The sequence below is a fragment of the Suncus etruscus genome, chromosome 1, assembly GCF_024139225.1.
Source record: "Suncus etruscus isolate mSunEtr1 chromosome 1, mSunEtr1.pri.cur, whole genome shotgun sequence".
In the NCBI taxonomy this organism is placed as follows: Eukaryota; Metazoa; Chordata; class Mammalia; order Eulipotyphla; family Soricidae; genus Suncus; species Suncus etruscus.
In genome coordinates, this window is record NC_064848.1 from 149,123,805 (window position 1) to 149,141,932 (window position 18,128).

The 18,128-nt window shown below is 44.5% G+C and overlaps 1 protein-coding gene across 1 annotated transcript in view; it reads left to right on the forward strand.

Annotated features, from left to right (window-relative positions):
* TBXAS1 (thromboxane A synthase 1) overlaps positions 1-18,128 on the forward strand; it is a 180,265-nt gene that overhangs the window by 22,835 nt on the left and 139,302 nt on the right. Inside the window, 2 exon segments of the mRNA XM_049783108.1 lie at positions 13,692-13,785; positions 17,676-17,728. Coding sequence (XP_049639065.1) covers positions 13,692-13,785; positions 17,676-17,728 — 147 coding nt within the window.

Sequence of the window (18,128 nt, forward strand, 5' to 3'; positions counted from 1 at the left end):
GACAGTTAGGTGATTAAGTGTCTCTCATTGTCCCCACCATGGTAAGTGCTGGCTGGGAGTACCCAGGAGGTACTCCCACTTCTGAGTGGGAGTCAGAGGTCAGGTTCCTGGATTACCCAAACAGGCCTGGGTTGTGGCCTGCTCAGTAACCAAGATGGGTTAGTTTCTAAGCCTCTGCTTCCTCATCTGAATAATGCACAGAGCCAGGATGTGGATGGAGTTGTAAAAGTCAGGGATGTTTCTAGAATGTTCTATGCCAGGCCTGACCCTGTGCTGTGCGAGAGCCTGTGGACCTTCAGGAGCTCCAAAGCCATCTTCCTCAGGGTTCCTTCTTCCTTCTTGGAGTTTGTCCATTGACAGTGGGCATTGAGCTGGGCCTGGTGGGGCATTGGGGACCACTGTATGGAATGGATAGTCAAACAGCTCCTCTGTTCTTCATTTCTTTTTTTTTTAATTATTATTTTTTTTATTTTTTAATATTTTTTATTTAAACATCTTGGTTACAAACATGATTGTGGTTGGGTTCAGTCATATAAGATGACCCCCCCCCCCCATCACCAGTGCAACATTCCCATTACCAATGACCCAAATATCCCTCCTCCTCACCCTGCCCCACCTGTACTCTAGACAGGCTTTCTATTTCCCTCATATATTCTCATTGTTAGGATAGTTCGCAATGTAGTTATTTCTCTAACTAAACTCATCACTCTTTGTGGTGATGCTTTTCATTTCTTATCTGGCAGGAAGAGATGATGACTAACTTCAGTTTCACAACCACTAGGAGAGGCCAAGTGACTCTGAGGAAGGAGAGAGTCTCATGGAATTTGTCTCACAGGAGCACAGATGGACTAGAATCTACCTCCAATATAGTCTAGAGGACCCTGGACCCATGTTGCTCCACCTCAGCACAGCTCTGTCCCCAGTGAGTTCCTTGGTCAGGACCCACAGGACAGAACAGTGGGGGTTATGGTACAATGGCCATCCTACAAAAACCTCTCTAGTCAGTGAGAGAGAGGAGGTGGTTCTATAGGCCTGGCCTGAGATGATTGTATGTCCCACAACAGGTGGACTGGAAACTTAGAGGAGCCCCAATATCCTGGGAATCTCCCAAGTCCCCCAAACTCAGGATAATATAGAGCATTGTTTAATGTTTCTAATGTTTTGGAGGGCAACTCCTTTCCCAGCACTAGTAATGAATACTGGTAATGTTCAGGACTGACTATGATGCTTAAATAAACATATTATAAAAAAAAAAAAAAAGAACCAGGAACAGGCATGATACAAGGGTATCTGGTATATAGGTAGACAAGAGACCAAAGTCAAAGGAACAGGCTGGCTTGGGCACAAATCTTGGGGAGGCAGTAACTTGGGGTCTGTATCTTGGTCAGGAGGTGGTTGGTAAGAGCCAGAATCAGGGGGCAGAAGAATAGAGCAGGCTACTGAGCTCTCCCAGGGCTCAGCTCTTGCTGCATCTCTTTCAGGCTGCACCTTCTGATCACTGTAGCAAAGAGGTGATTGAAGGACAGGGAGAATATTTGCCAGGAATTAGGTCACTCCCAAGATTTGGGGATTAAGGCTACAAACAAGATGTGGTGGGTTTATGCATCTATTTGGAAACACTCACAATATTCCTTTGTTATTTTAATGGCCTAAGCTCCTTAAGCCAGCTGCCAAGCAGGGAGAGGGGAATTGGGTTTCCCAGGCCTGTTACAGGCTCTCGGGTAGGTCATGGTGCAAAGCTATTGGCAGGCTTATGAGGCACAACCTCAAATCCAACTGGCAAATCGTTTTTGGATGCCTGTGCAACCAGAGCTAAAAGAATTTAGATACATTCTCTCCTCAGGACTGCATATACCCTGTTTAGGCACCTCCACTCCTCAGAGATGGTGAAACTCAACCAGCTCAAGAAATGACCCTTCTACTCTTTCTTTTGTCTTGGGGGGCCATACATGATGGTACATGGGAGTGGGAGGGAGCTACTTTTGGCTCTGTGCTAGGGGAGAATCACTCTTAACAGAGCTTGGGGGATCATGTGGGGCTGGAGACCAAATCTAGGGCTCCCACATTCCAGCCCATTGAATGCTCTTTCTGCAGGCCCCTCTACTATGGGCCAGGTGGTCATTTGAAGCTCTCCTGTCATTGTTTTGAGTTTGTTAGCAAGTTTATTATTGTTGTTGTTGTTGCTTAAGGGTGACAACTGAGGGTGCTCAGGGGCCATTATTCTGTACTCAGGAGTGACCCTGGGGATGCTCAAGGGACCATCTGTGGGGCAGGTGAAGGTTTCATGGATGAATCCATGCCCAGAGAGACCATGATGATCTGCAGAGATCTGGGGCCAGGAGAGGGGAGGGAGGTGGGAGAGACAGTGTAAGGTGGGTAGAATGTGAGGTAGTTAGCCACAGGGCATTGGGGAGTCCCAGTTAGTACCCTCTATCCAGTGGTCCTCAAACTATGGCTCGCGGGCCACATATTGTATTTGTATCTGTTTTGTTTCTTCATTGCAAAATAAGATATGTGCAGTGTGCATAAGAATTTGTTCATAAGTTTTGTTTTTATTATAGTCAGACCCTCCAATGGTCTGAGGGACAGTGAACTGACCCCCTGTTTAAAAAGTTTGAGGACCCCTGCATACTAACAGCTACAGGAGCTGCAAGCAAAGATGTTGATTCTGTGAAGAGCTATCCCAGGCCTCAGTAAGCATGGGGGGAACCCTCCCAACCTCCCCATAATGTCCTTGAGAATCTCGCTGAGTCCCAATTCCTCTCTTATGCCCTTGGTGCCTCTGACTCAACATATCACAGGAGTGTGGAACTGAACTGGAAGTGACTTTCGCTCATTTGGGACCCTGTGAGTGCACTGTTCTGGACCAATAGCCACATGTCTGCCCTGCCCTCTATCTTCCCTGACCTGACCTGGCCTTTGTGATTAGAGTCAGGATTCACATTGACTCATGTCACCCAGAGGTTGACCACATCCTGGGGCAATGAGGAGGGGTCAGAGAGGGAGTCAAGGCTTGTCTGCAGGCTTGTGAGAGTTGCTAATTTGGGGTGAAGAACCATGTGAGAGAAGATTAGGCATCAGGAGGTCAGAGAACACCTGAAAGGCATCTGGAGGTGCAGCCCTAAATAGAGGAGGTAGCATGTTAAGGTGGGGGAGCAGGGGACAGGGGAGGTGGTGTTAGGGGTGTCCCAGAGGTCAAGTCTAAGGCTGTGGGAAGTGCAGAGGCCCTACGCAATTTCACAAACAGAAATTACTTCCTCTGAGCCAGACATGATGGCACACACTGCCACAACACCTAGTTGTGGTCCACTTAAGCCCCTAGATTCTTTTTGTTGTACCCAGTAAAACCTGGCATCACCTTTCCTGTCCTGGAGAGTTTTGGAAGATACTAGCACTGCATGCATTGCCCTACGTGCTCATGTAAACACAGCACATCAAATAGCATGCGTGAGCTCCTGGCAGCAGTAATTAAGGGCACTATCACTTCCTTATTTAACCAGGGCTGCTCCTTCATTTGGAATTATTAGCAAAGCAAGATCTCCTTTGTAGCACTCGGAGAAGTGATGAATTCTGATTGGAGGTGAATTTGGGCTTCCTAACATCTTTGGATATGTAATGTTGAATCCTGGAGAGGACAAACATCTTCAATTACTTATACAAACTATCATTGGAGGTTTCTCCATGTTCATGGAGGGAAGGAAGTGAAAACACCCCTCACCCCCCACCTTGGCCTGGATCCTCAGCTGTCTGGGAGTGGAAATTCTTTCAGTGGTTTCTGAGGTACCCTGATGATCTGGGTAAGCAATTTTCCAGTCTCTGTGCACTGGCCTCTAGGGAGATTTGTCTCCCCTTTAAGCTTCCCTCAGAAAAATTGGGGTGTATTCACAGAAGCACCATTTTTAGGTGATAGGGTTCTCCCTAGCTATGCTCAGAGGGTCCCCTTGGCGTTGTGTGAGCTGGAGGTACTGGAAGGGAAGGGGGTATGTAGTGTGGGGGCTTGGGATTCAGGACATAGGACCTGTGAAGCACCATTTCTGCTTAAAGGATGTTGTTAAGGAATCTTTGGCTTGCCTTTCTTCCCAGAAGAGTTTAGCACTCAGGATCAGGAAGATAAGCAGGATGCAGCTGGGACTCCCCACATGACATCCCAACTGGGCTTCCAGTCTGCCACCCTCTACCTTAGGAATACAAAGTCTGGGGCCGGAGAGATAGCATGGAGATAAAGCATTTGCCTTGCATGCAGAAGGACTGTGGTTCAAATCCCGGTATCCCATATGGCCCCCGTGCCTGCCAGGGATATTTCTGAGCGTAGACCCAGGAGTAACCCCTGAGCACTGCCGGATGTGACCCAAAAACCAAAAACCAAAAAAAAAAAAAAAAAAAAAAAAGAAATGCAAATCCAATGCAGAGGCATCTTTCTTTCATGGCCAAATATACAAACATTGAAACATGAATGTGAATATATTTGTATTTTGATATACATCTACTCTCATATTACAATATATTTACATTTTTTAAAACTATTTTGTTTTGCTTTCTGAGGCCACACCCAGTTGGGTTCAGGAATTTTTCCTGGCTCCATGCTCAAGAATCATTCTGGACAAGAACTGTGTGCTAAAAGAAGATAAAGTGATATATTTGATACCCCTTAAGTAACAATATTGCAAACCACAGTGTTTGAAAGAAAATAAATGGGAGAGAGACAGAGAAGAAAAATGCCTGCCAGAGAAGCAGGCAGAGGGATACTGGGATGTAGATGGCATCTGTTTGTTTAGAATCTAGCTTCACCCAAAAGAAATATCATTTGTATCTGTTTACAACTTAGTTTTACCCCAAACGGATATCATCTTACATGTAAACTGGGCAGGACTAGCTCAGAATAGCCTGAGCTATCTGCCCTTACTCTGTCCTTATTCTCTCACATGGGGATAGTCTCTGTACTCAATAAAAATAACAGTCTGACAGGCAGCTTACTTTCCATATGAATTATAAGATTGTCAGGCTACACATGTTTCACCCTCAGCCAGGTTTATATTATTTCATGCACGACCCTGCTTCAGAATCGTTCACCTGGGGTTGAAAATATGATGCGTGGGTTGATTTTACAACGTGCCATTTCACTGGTACGATGACATAAATCAGTTGCTTTGTTTCTATATAAATTCAAGGCTACCCATACTTGGCATTCCTCCTCCTCCTTCTCTTCTTCCTCCTCCTCCTCTTCTTCTTCTTCTTCTTCTTCTTCTTCTTCTTCTTCTTCTTCTTCTTCTTCTTCTTCTTCTTCTTCCTCCTCCTCCTCCTCCTCTTCCTCATTCTCCTATTCAATCTCTTCTTTCCAGCACAATAGGCCAGCATTGACCCAATCCTTCATGACTGACTGCAGGAAGTGGTGGTGGAAGATCTGAGCATGAAGGCACAAGCCAGTCCAAGATCTGAACCTCACTCTGAGTCCCCTCCCTCTTTAACCACTGACTCTACCTCCAAGCCCTTTACTACCTTAGAAGGCATCTTTGGGTTGTCCCAAAGATGGGTTTTTCAGGAAGACCTAGGCTTTTTGAACAGAATATATGGAAAACCTGAGAAAGTGGACAGAACTCACTCAGCCAATGCATCTTTCCACGTGAAACCCAATACTTCCTCTTTCTGAGGTCCTCCTGTTGTTTCATCTTAGCCTCACCTAGCAATTTCTAGAACTTTCTCACACCTTCCAGCACCTTCTCCTGCCCAGAACTCTTAAAATCTAAACTTTTTTTCCCTCTCTGCTTAATTTGATGGCTTTCTTTGGGGTTGCCCTATTTTGACTGGATCTGTCTACCTCTGTCCTTCAGTCATGAAAGCACAAAAGCCAACATTTCAACTCACACACCCTTTGACATATTTGCAGGGATCAGAATGTAAAGCTTCATTAACTGTTGGTCATTAGCGACTGAATGTCCTTGTGCTCTGCAGGCACCCTGCACCATGTGTGGCAGGTAGGAGGCAGACCACAGGGTCCATTAAGTCCCTTCATTTATGACATGTCAACTAGCATTTGCCCATATAAATTGAAGCACCTCCCACAGGGCCTTCTCCTTTTTGTGAGGGTAAATGCCATTGTTGTTGGGAATAAATCTGCCCCTCCAAAGGTGCCCTAGTTCTGAGTGACAGAGTCCACAATGCTTAGAGGCTTTGACCTCAGTATGCCCCATTTGTCCTGAGGAAGTACCTAGTCGCTGGCCCAGGCAAACGTAGTTGAGCACAACAAAGTAGAGACTGGTAGGGACATTCAGCCTCGTCTTCCAGAGATGGGCTGTGGACAGTCCATGTCAGACACTGTTCTTTTAGGGAGTTACAGAAACAAACAAAAAGAAGAATTCCCTCGATAATGAATTTATTTGTGCTATTAATTTATGTTTATTGAAATGATTACAGTTTTCATTCACCTTCATGATTTAAGTGTTAGTTGATTGTTTTTAATGTACTTTTTGGGGAGAGCACCAACCATGTTCTGAGTAGTGCTAGAGATCTAACCCATTATTCCCACATGCAAACCATGCATTCTAGCCCTCTGAACAAGCTCTCTGGCCCAGCACCTCAATTTTAGACCATTGAGATCAATTTGGACTTCTGTTCTAAACCACTTGGTAGGGAGTTATTTGTTCCAGCAATCATAGAAAACAACTATAGCTGTAAAAATATGAGTTTGCTTATAAAAATTCCTTTCTGATGGGACTTGTCTTTTTCATCTTCTCTGTAAGTCTCTGTTATATGTTTATTTATTTTGGGGTCACTTCCAGGGCTTACTCATGGTTTATTGCTTAGGACTTGATACTGATTCTATGCTTAAGGATCATGCCTAGCAGTGCTCAGGGGCCATACATGGTGCTAAAGATCAAACTGGATTGAGTGCATGCAACGCAAATGCTGACCTGCTGTAATATCTCTCTGTTGTCTATTTAAAACCGTTCTGGGCAGGGCCAGAGAGATAGCATGGAGGTGGGGCGTTTGCCTTGCATGCAGAGGGATGGTGGTTCGAATCCCGGCATCCCATATAGTCCCCCGAGCCTGCCAGGAGCGATTTCTGAGCATGGAGCCAGGAGTAACCCCTGAGCGCTGCCGGGTGTGACCCAAAAACAAACAAACAAAAAAATCATTCTGGGGACCAGGGGTATAGCTCAAGTAGTAGAACAAATTATTTGTACATGCAAAAGCCTAACTTTCCTTCCCTGAATTTTAATCTCTAATAATGCATGGCACTGATTGTGGCTCTGGTGGACCACAGGATTATTTCTAGGAGAAATCTTTGTACCAAACTAATTCCAGGGATTGGAAAGTTGGTCTAGGGGTAAAGTGCTTGCTTTGCATGGGAATGCATTGAGGTGGAAAGGAATCTGACTCAGAGCAGTGGCCCCTGAAAGTTGACATGTGGCCCTGTTCAGGTTGCTGGACTGGGGAACTATCACCTACCCCAGCTTCTGGCCCAAACACCTTCTAGACTAACCAAATTTGGGCAACCCCCAAATTGTTAGTATATCCAGTATAAAATGTTCAGATCTGACTTGGATGGTGTCTTACTCCCCACTCACTTGAGAACTTTATGGTTTTTTTTTTTTTGGAGGAGGGGGCACATCTGGCAGTGATTAGGGATTACTTCTTTTTCTGTGTTTAGAGATCACTCCTGTTGTGCTTAGGGGACCATATTAGGTGCTGTGGATCAAACCTAGATCAGTAATGTGGGAAGGCAAGTTCCCTACCTACTATACTATCTCTCTGTCCTGCATTAGGGATCTGTAAAGAGATATTTAAGTTAAAGAAAGGCCATAAGATTATTAGGGTAGGTCCTAACCCAATACCATTGGTCTGTCAGAAGAAGCATAAGGACATAAAGGCACCTGCAAGAAAGACAATGAAGGAAGACAGTAAAGATCCAGGGAGAAGGTGCTCTCTGTCAATTAACCTTAATTGAAATCTCCAAAACCTTACTTCTGAATACAGAGCCAAGAATAGCTCCTGGACACCATTGGGCATGGCCCAGTCTCACAAATAAATAAAGTTAAAAATTATAGAAGAATCCTCCAGTTTCAAAACCTATTTAAGATGTATTATCTTTAAGTGCCTGAAATTACAATCAGCTGGAGAACATGTTTTGCATATAGAAGGGTTTGATCCCCAATACTGCATTGGTCCCCTGATAGCATCAAGAGTGTCTCTGAGCACTGAGCCAGGCATCATCTCAAAACAAAACAATGAAAAAGGGTTTATTAGCCCTTAATAGAGTCTTCTTGAATAAGTATGCATGTGGTTAAAGTATCAAATTGATCTCAGGAAAAGCCTTCCTCCTACTGAGATACTACATGTCATTTTCCACTAAAAGAACTGGAATCCTTGGGGAGAAATGACAGCTCCAGTTCACAGGTAAAAAATGTCCATCTTCTCACTTTGGAAAGTGAAAAACTGTCGATCCACAGTAGTCAGGAACCAGGGAAACTGCTCCTATTATGCAGAGGTGAGACAAGCTGATGAACAAGATCATAATTGTCATGGATCAAAACATGTCAGCTATATTTAAATCCCTGAGTTCATAATGATAGAAAAATATCTGGCACTGCCATTGTAAGATGTTACAGCGCCAACTCATTATTTTGAAAATGAATCATACAAAAGGAAGAATCAAGCACAGATTCTCCTTTTCTGACATGAACTGTTGCTCTGAGTAGTCAAATAGAGGATGAGGATTATTCATGATTATTGCCCTAGATCTACGAAACAGGAATCGTTCCATTTTCAGTCTCTTGTGAACTAATAGATGTGATTGATAATCCCCACCCCAGCAAATAACAGAATGAGACACATGGATTCAGAACCTTGTACAGAGGAATCTAGTAGGAAAAAACCTCCAGATTGCCTATCTCCTAACCTGTCTGTAGGCTGGAGTGTCACACACTTTCAAAAATAATTTTAAATCCTTAAAAATTTCTGAAGCCCAAGTACCATGCCAGACCATAGTTTCCCCATGAATTGAGGGTGAGGTACAGGCCTGGGGAAGTTGTGAAACTTCTAAGGGTGCAGACAAATAAGTTGTGGCTTAGCTCTAACCCATCCGAGGCAAGAACTTATTTCTACTGCAGGAGATAACCAGGAGAAGACAAACCACAGAAGGAACCCTGCTAAACTTCATCTGTGGAAAAAACAAACTTTATCTGTAGGGCTAGAGGCATAGGGAAGTGTAAATCACTAAATGAGCATCATCAACATAAATAATCTAAATAAATCTAAATAAGCCATCTAAATGAACACCAGTCTTGCAAGCACATGGTTAAGAGTTGTAAGTCCAGTATGGGTACAGAAATAATATCATGTAACCTGATATGCAAAGCACAGCGAAAACATAGAAGACTCTCCTTCTGTGCACTGTGACACAGCATCATGTCAGGCTCATGGTTACAATGGCTGTTTTTGTGGTTCTTACATAACTGGGGAAAGACTCACATCTGCCAGATGTGGAAGTAATTATTCAACTGTCCTCTATGTTTTCTCATAGAGCATGATGGTCGGTTGTGAAGCATGCCCCCTTTCTGGATCTTTGGGAATAAATGACTACAAGTGCTACTAACACAATCATAGGGATGTCTAGACAGAAGCAAGAAAAATGGAAAGATTTTTCTAGCTCCCAATCTTCCCTCTAAGTTTGTTGTGTACATCTTAGAGCTCATTTTGCATAAACATTTTCCTGGGAATCTAACTATTGGCCACGTTTGAACAGTGTCTCTCAAAATATGTGGATGAAGGTAAAGAAATGCTTTGGGGGGACATTTGGGGCCTTAAATGCACTCATTGAGAAATAAAATATTGTCGAAGGCCAGTGACTAAATGAACTTACGGAGTTAAAAAGAAAATTGAAAAAATTTCAAATAAAACAGAACAAAGAATAAAAAGAAACTACCAAGATTATCATTATAAACTGAGCAAAATGAATGGAATTGGAAACAACATTCTTGTTTCTGGAAAGCACCTCTGCCTTATAAAGGGAGTAAATGAACATTCTGGTCTTACTGTTTACTGGCACAGGAGTGATTGGAGACCAGTGATTTGCAACGTTAAGTCTTGAGTGGCCTGAATGTGAGAAAAGGTGCTAACAGGGAAATGAGACAGTCTGGACTGGAAGCCCTGGAGTTCTCACCTAGAGGCATGATTGTGTCTCAGACTTTAGCTCTTTTGCTCTGTAGTCTTTTGCTCATGAGGCAAAACTGGGTCTTCATTAGACATTCCTCTTGTTATAATTTTGGGGGAGATGCAGCAGGAAAGAACAGAAATGAACTTGGAAGTCAGTTCGCCAGGCTGCAGTGAGTTATTTTCTGAAGGAAAACTGTTCCGAATTCAGCAGCTCTCTCCTCTTGCTGTTCAAGCATATGCCAAGAGCTGCTTGTCATTCTCTAACATCGGCTGCTTGTTTCCTAGAAAATTCATAACAAACAACTTTACCAGTTAGCTAGAGCTGTGTGTATGTGTTTGTGTGTGTGCAAAACATGGAGGAAGAAGTAAAATTATTTCAAAGTTGAGCAATATTTTTAAATAAAAAATTGTTTTAATTAGAGAAGGGGAAAAAAAAGATACCTCTTTGTAGCAATGAAAGAAATACAACTACCAGGAGAGGTGAAGATAACTACAAAGATTAAAAACAAGAGTTTTTTAAGTTTTAAGAGTTTAGAGTGTTTGATGAATCACTGCATACCACGAGACTGACTGGGACCAACCTTCTACAAGGCGAGTTAGTATTGTGTACCAACATAGGTTTTTTTGGGCTATATTTAATGATGCTCATTAGTTACTCCTGGCTCTGCACTCAGGAATCATTCCTGTCAGGGGTCAGGAAACCATATGGAATGCCAGGGATCAAACCCAAGTTGGCTTTGTGCAAGGCAAGCACCCTACTTGCTGTACTATCTCTGCTATCATAAGCTTATATTCTGAGGGACTGGGGAAGGGGAGGGAAGGAGGTAGGACTTTCACTTACCTGTAAGAGGGTTGATGACATTTTACTCAGGACCATGGGGTGCCTGGATTCTGAATAGTGAGCCCATTGAGACAAAGCACAGCATGGAATCCTGGAGCCAGAGAATAGGAGATTGAGAATAATGCCACCCATTTTGCCACGTTCCTTATGTCTGGGCTCCCTCCTCACTGACTTTGACATGGGCATTGGAGGGCCTTAGGCTCCTTGGCCTAGGCTGCAAAGTGAAGTTAACAGTGATGTCCAACATATTCTTTGCTGACGCCATATGTCTGGAAAGATCTGAATGATGTTGCAGAACCACAGGAGCGGGGAGGGGGGGGTTTGTTAAAGGGAGTTACATAATTAGGGCATGGACTTGCATGATAATTAGCATGTGTAATTAGGCACAGGCTTCTTGTCCCTTAATTAGACAATCAAGACATCTAATTACAAAATTAAGATGTAATTACGTGGCCCAAGTTCTACATATTTCTTTCTCCCCACTGGAGATTACATTTAGAAAATAATTCATAAAAAGGTTGAAGGAAGGAGCAGAGAAGCCAGATTGGAGGATGTTGGAGAAAGTGATGAGGTCTGAGCACCTTTTTCCTCTTTCTTCCAGGGTAGAAAGGGAGTTCTTTTTTCTGGGGGGGGGGGGGGGTTTAGGGCCACACCTGGGAAGGCTCAGAGTTTACTCCTGGTTCTGTGCTCAGGACTCAATCATAGTGGTCTCAGGAAACTAGATGGGGTACTGGGGTCCTACCCATGACTCTTTCCTATGATTTTTAGTTCCACCTGGACATTGAAATGTGATGTTCTGGGAAATTTATTCAGACCAATAATATGAGTGGAAACTCCAGGCAGCAATCTGGGGGGGTGGGGGTGGGGAGTGTGGCCTTCTCTCCCTTTCTAGCCTGGTTTAGTTCTCTCTTGAAGTCACTTGAAATGCCACCCTATTGCTCATTGGATCACGAACCAAGAATTACATTTGGTTGGTTGGTCAGTCTCTGCCTGAGCAGCGGGCATTTGGAGAAGTGTTTCTTATTGAAGTGCTTCTTGTTGGTCCGCAGGAAGGAACAAGATTGGCCAAGGACATAGCAAACATTCCCACTGGCTCACAGTCTGAATCTCTGAGCTGCCTTTCTGATTTGTCTAAGCCTGAGGATTTGGGGAGCCTGGAAGTTGTGCTGGTCTTTAGCTTTTCTTGCTCCTGTGTTAGGGTCTGGCTGATCTCTGCAGGATGCTGAAACACCCACTTTCACTCATTAATTTTTCTGAATTAGCTGAACTTCTGACCTAATTGGCTGGCTGATTGGGGATTGCAGCCATATGTCTGGGTTTCACTAAGCCTGTTTTGCCTTTAGCCCTTCGTCCCATAAACGGCTGACATATCTTAGTAATTCCAATGTTTTGACAGCTACCCTGCCCTTCTCGGGACTCCACTTTCTCCTGCAAAATGGCACGGGAATCTGTGGGCCATGTTTCCTGAATTTGGGTTAGAAAAATATACTTCCCATATGCTCGCAGGCCGTGAAAACAAAGCTGTAAGAGGATGTAAGAGGTTGGGGGTGGGGGCGGTGGGGAGGGTATATGGGAGTCAAATGGGGGGGGGGAGTAGATCCTCCATTCCTGTGTTTTATTTTTCTTTTTTTTTTTTTTTTTTTTTTTTTTTATTTCCCCTCCCCCACTCCTGTGTTTTATTTTTCTTTGTCTGATACTGGAATGTGATGGGTGACAGATTACATGCAGGGTTCAGTTTTGACCAAGAAATATACAAATTTGCACAGGAAGTAGATTTCTGCCATTGCTTCTTTTTCTCTTTGAAGACAACTGTTCACAGTAGATAGAGGTCCAGTTTTGTGAGGACTTAGGGCATTCCCAGCCATGCTGTGACTGAACTGTAGACTTCAGAGTCCAGACTCAGGCCTGGCAGTGCTCAGGAATCACTGGGGCACAATAGAGCTGCTTTAGGAAGTTACAGGTGGCAGGTCTCACATATGCTGGGTATGCACTTTACTATTTGAACTCTCTCCCTGTCCTCCCAACTGGTACTGTTTATGTTTTATTGCACGGAGTAGGAGTTGGTCCATCAGGGCTTACTCCTGACTTAGTGCTTAGCGATCATTTCTGGATATTTGTGGGGGATCATATACAAAGTGGGAATCAAACTAGGGTTGACTTCATGCAAGGCAAGTGTCTTGTCTGCTGCGTCATTTCTACACCCACCAAGGAGTAATTTTTTTTTGGGGGGGGCCACAACTGGTGACGCTCAAGGGTTACTCCTAGCTATGCACTCAGAAATTGCTCCTGGTTTGGGGGACCATATGGGACTCTGGGGAATTGAATCATGGTCCATCCTAGGCTAGTGCTGGCAAGGCAGATGCCTTACCGCTTTCACCACCGCTCGGGTCCCAAGGAGTAATTTAAAAAAAAAAACAAAAAACAAGTGACTAATGGGAATTTTAGATGAGGACTTCTCTGCATGTTAAATGTTTGGTAGAAAAATAATGACCTTTTATTTATCTACCTCTTATTCTTTCTCTCTTTGGTCCCCCTTTTTTGTTTGTTAGCTATTGGGCCATATTCAGTGGTACTCAGGCCTTACTCCCGGCTGTGTGCTCAGGAAACCATATGAAATGCTGGGGATCAAACCTTGCCACTTGCCAGACAAATGTCCTACTGACTGTTTATCAGTTTTTAAATTTCTCTTCTCCCCTAGGTATTCCACATCTGCCTTTTCGAGACTGGAGAAGTTGGGCATCAGGCACCCTAAGCCTTCTCCTTTCATCGGCAATCTGACATTTTTCCGCCGGGTAAGGATGGTCTTCTGCCCTTTTTCATCATCTATGTGATGAACCCACTGCAGAATCCCCTCCCACATCTATCTCTGGGCATTCATCCCCTGGGATGGACTGTGAGTGAAAGACTGCAATGAATCTCCCCTGGACAGAGTTCATATGTGATCAATAATTGATTGTCCATCTATAGCCACGCACCCTGTCCTCCATCCATCCATCCATCCATCCATCCATCCATCCATCCACTCACTCACTCATTCGTTCATTCATTCACTCATTCATTTATTTATTCATTCATCAAGATCCATTCATGGAGGGGCTCCTGAGGCCATACTCAGAAATATAGGAGCTATGCTTGCCTTTGGGATCTACACTTGAATATGGTGGGGTACCCGAATGGGTGGCATAGACCCCTACTAGACTGGTGGGAGTTGTTTGAAGAAGAGAGAGAAAGATCCGTGAGCACTGAAATCATCCCACTGAACTTTCTGGAAGACAGGGGTTCTTCAGGAGCCACAGACACAAAGACAAGGATGCACAGACAGGGCAGAACAACTGTAGCTCTCTGAGAAACAGGGTCTACGTGACAGAACTGCCTTGCTGATGAGGAACTGGAGAGAGGGGGATTAGGGAAGTGAGGATGTGAAAGTTGGTGGCTTCTCTTCTGGGCATCTAGAAAGATCATTGACAGATGTCCATGTGCTGTCTCTAGATACAGGATACCCAGATGGAACTTGCTTTTTCAGATATAGATTTCAGTTAGGCCCATATAAAGCAACTGTTATTGGACAATAGCTCTGATGAACTGAGCGCTTATCTGAGGTAGCGAGAAGAGAGGAGAGTGCAGGGCCTGAGCGCCATGTGCCATGTGAATACCAGTACCATCACAGCTTTCACAGATTCTTCTATGGGAAGAAGAGTTAGTAGAGGGCACCCAGCTGTGCAAGAACACCCCCCCTGTCTCTGTTCTGTCTCTCTCTGTCTCTGTCTCTCTCTGTCTCTGTTTCTCTCTGTCTCTGTCTCTGTCTCTCTGTCTCTGTCTCTGTCTCTGTCTCTCTGTCTCTCTCTCTCTCTGTCTCTCTCTCTCTCTGTCTCTCTCTCCTCTCCCCACAACTGGCAGCACTCAGGGGTTACCTCTGACTTTGACTCAAATTGCTCCTGGCAGGCTTGAGGGACCATATGGGATGCTGGGGATTGAACCTGGGTCTGCCCTGGATTGGCCATGTGCAAGGCAAACAACCTACGGCTGTGCTATCGCTCCAGCCCCAACATTTTTCTCTTAATGCCTTATGGTTTATGGCTGATGGTAGAACTAACGCAGAGAGACCAGAAGTCACCTTTTAGAATGATTTTGTGGAGCAGGTTCATGGCAGATTGAGTCCAATGTGCCTTGAGCTTTGGGACTAGGTTAATACGGAGACTGGTCATGAGATGAGAGAAAGAATGGATCTGAGTACAGCAGATTCAGGCAGATGACATGGAGCTCCTGGTTGTGCTGAGATGAGAGGGGACCATGTGGTGGCACGGATGGAGCCTAGGCCTCCTGCATGCGAAGCCATGCTCTGGCCCCTTGAACTCTTTCTGCTTGGCAGAAAATTCACTCAGCTACTTTTTGTCTGTTGGCTTATCTCTATGTTTTTTGCTGCCCACAAGGAGCCAAGGATTTTGCAAAAAAAGAAGTCACTAATCCTCACATAGGCAGGAAAGACTGCTTTGGGGGCTCTCCTGATAATCCTCGTCACCCCCTCTTCCCCAGTCCTGCCCCGGAACTGCTGGCCCTGAGGCACTAGATAGATGACAAGCTATTTCTGTCCTCTCCTTCCTCTGCTCAGCTTCTTTCTGGACTTTTTTTTTTTTTTTTTTGGTCCCCTTTCTCCCTCTTCACTAGTGCTACTTGCATTTCTCCAACACCTTCTAGCTCAGGCATGATCAGTTTACAACTAAAATCTACCTACAACAATCCATTTGCTGCTTGAAGCCAGTGGGAGGAAAGGGGTGTGCCAAAATAGGACCCCTAGGTGGAGGGGGTGTTGTAAACTCAGAGAAAAACAGCTCATGGATTTGGGGAGTGGGGTGTGGGTGGCCAGCTGTGGTCAGCTGAGGGATGGATTTGGCAGCAGCATTTGGAGGAAAGCAGGACTTCTCTTGTCCCAGCCTCTGGGTAATTTCTACCTAATGTGTCCGAGTTCATCGTCCTTGTACATACAAACCCTGCCAAGTACTTTCTGTGACTATATTTATATTCCTGTAAGTGTTTCTGGGTAGGCAGCAAGGTTAGACAGAGTCATTTAGAAGATTTAATGAGGATGGAATGTGTGAAGGACACCCACCTCTTTGACCTTCTCCCTAACTTTTTCTTCTCGCTCAGCCTTTAAATAAGTTTCCATGCCCACAGGGCAAATCTATCACTTTCCAGACCCCCAATATGTCCCAGGCAGAGTTTGATGTGTTTTATTCCCATGGTATTATGGACCAACAACACCCTTCTCTATGAGTCCCAAAGGTATATCTACAACCCTTACTCCAATCTCTTTCCTAACCCCATCCTTATAAAGCAATGCTTCTAGAATGTTCTGACACTCCATGCTGCAAGTATCCATGTTGTTCCCACTCCAAAATGAGTCTCATGTTTCATCTTCACCAAAGTTTCTCTGAGCTGCTTGTGTTTCAAAATGTTGCAGTTAATTACAATTTAAATCGAATCATGCTAATTCAGGATTGGGACTGATTTGGAGACACTCAGCAGAAGTTTACCCAGAGAGTGTCTGAGAAAGGCGGCTTTGCCAAAAATAATAATAATATAAACCCAATTGCGAGGGGGAATGCTAACATCATTGAGAAAGCACATCGTTTCCAAATATTTTAGTTGCAATTATACATAAATAGTGTAAGTACACACGATCTCTTCTGTCCATTAAAGCAGAGCTGACAGATATTTTTCCTGCACAATATTTTTTTAGAGCTACTAGTTTGTTCTAATACTTTTAAGTCCTCGAAAGGGGCTGGAGAGATAGCACAATGGTAGGGCATTTGTCTTGCATGCTGCCCACCCAGAACAGACCCTGGTTCTATCCCTGGCATCCCATATGTCCCTGGTGCCTGCCAGGAGCAATTTCTGAGCTCAGAATGATGAGTAAACCCTGAGCACTGCTGGGTCTGGCCAATAACCAAAAAACATTAAAATAAAATAAAGTCATCGAAAGCCCTAGGTCTTCAATTCTTTTTTTTTTTATTTCTTTAGGGGACTTCTCACTGCTTTAGAATTTTGGGGGGTTGATCCCCCAAGCCAGGGGCAATTTCTGAGCGCATAGCCAGGAGTAACCCCTGAGCGTCACCTAATATGGCCCAAAAAAGCAAAAAAAAAAAAAAGGCACTTCAAATTCCATAGATGTCGTATCTAAAAGATAAATGCTCAGTCTGTATGCATTTGGGCCGAAGAGATAGCATGGAGGTAGGGTGTTTGCCTTGGATGCAGAAGGACAGTGATTCGAATCCTGGCATCCCATTTGGTCCCCCGAGCCTGCCAGGAGCAATTTCTGAGCATAGAGCCAGGAATAACCCCTGAGGGCTGCCAGGTGTGACCCAAAAACCAAAAAAAAAAAAAAAAGAAATTTTGGGGGGTATTATTTGGAGTAGTACCTTGGGGTCAGCAGAAGAACTCAGAGCTGTAGTACCTGTTTTGCATGTGGAAGACCCCAAGTTTGATCCCAGCACCACCAGGCCTTGTGGGTACTGCCACACATGGCTCTAGAGGTCTGAACTGCATTGCTGGGATCAAGCATGGACTAGCCAAGTGGCCCTAGAACCCCTGGACCATTGTTTGAGAGATACCCCTCCCCCTTCCAAAAGCATAAATGTTTGCCTTTCATGGAGCTGACTATTCATCAGAGTACTGTTTCCTACAGGGCTTTTGGGAAAGTCACCTGATTCTCAAGAAACTCTACGGGCCTCTGAGCGGGTAAGGGCAAAACCTACCTTTGGTGGGGCTTGGTGGTTGCTTATAAAATTGACAAGGTTGTAAGGGTAAGAATGGGGTGTACCTACTCTGACACTCAAAAGCTCAGCAGCCTTGCCCACTGCCACCATATTCCTGGCAGAAAAATGGCCTGGCTCCTCCACCAATCTCCAAAAGGAAATAACAGTCAGGGGCTGGAGTGATAGCACAGCAGTGGGACATTTACCTTGCATGTGGCCAACCCGAGACAGACCCGAATTCGATCCCCAGCATCTTATATGGTCCCCAGAGCCTGCCAGGAGCAATTTCTGAGCACTGAGTCAGAAATAACCCCTGAATGCGACTGGGTGTGGTCCAAAAATAAACAAACAAAAATAACAGTTGCCCAAACTTCCTAGATAGT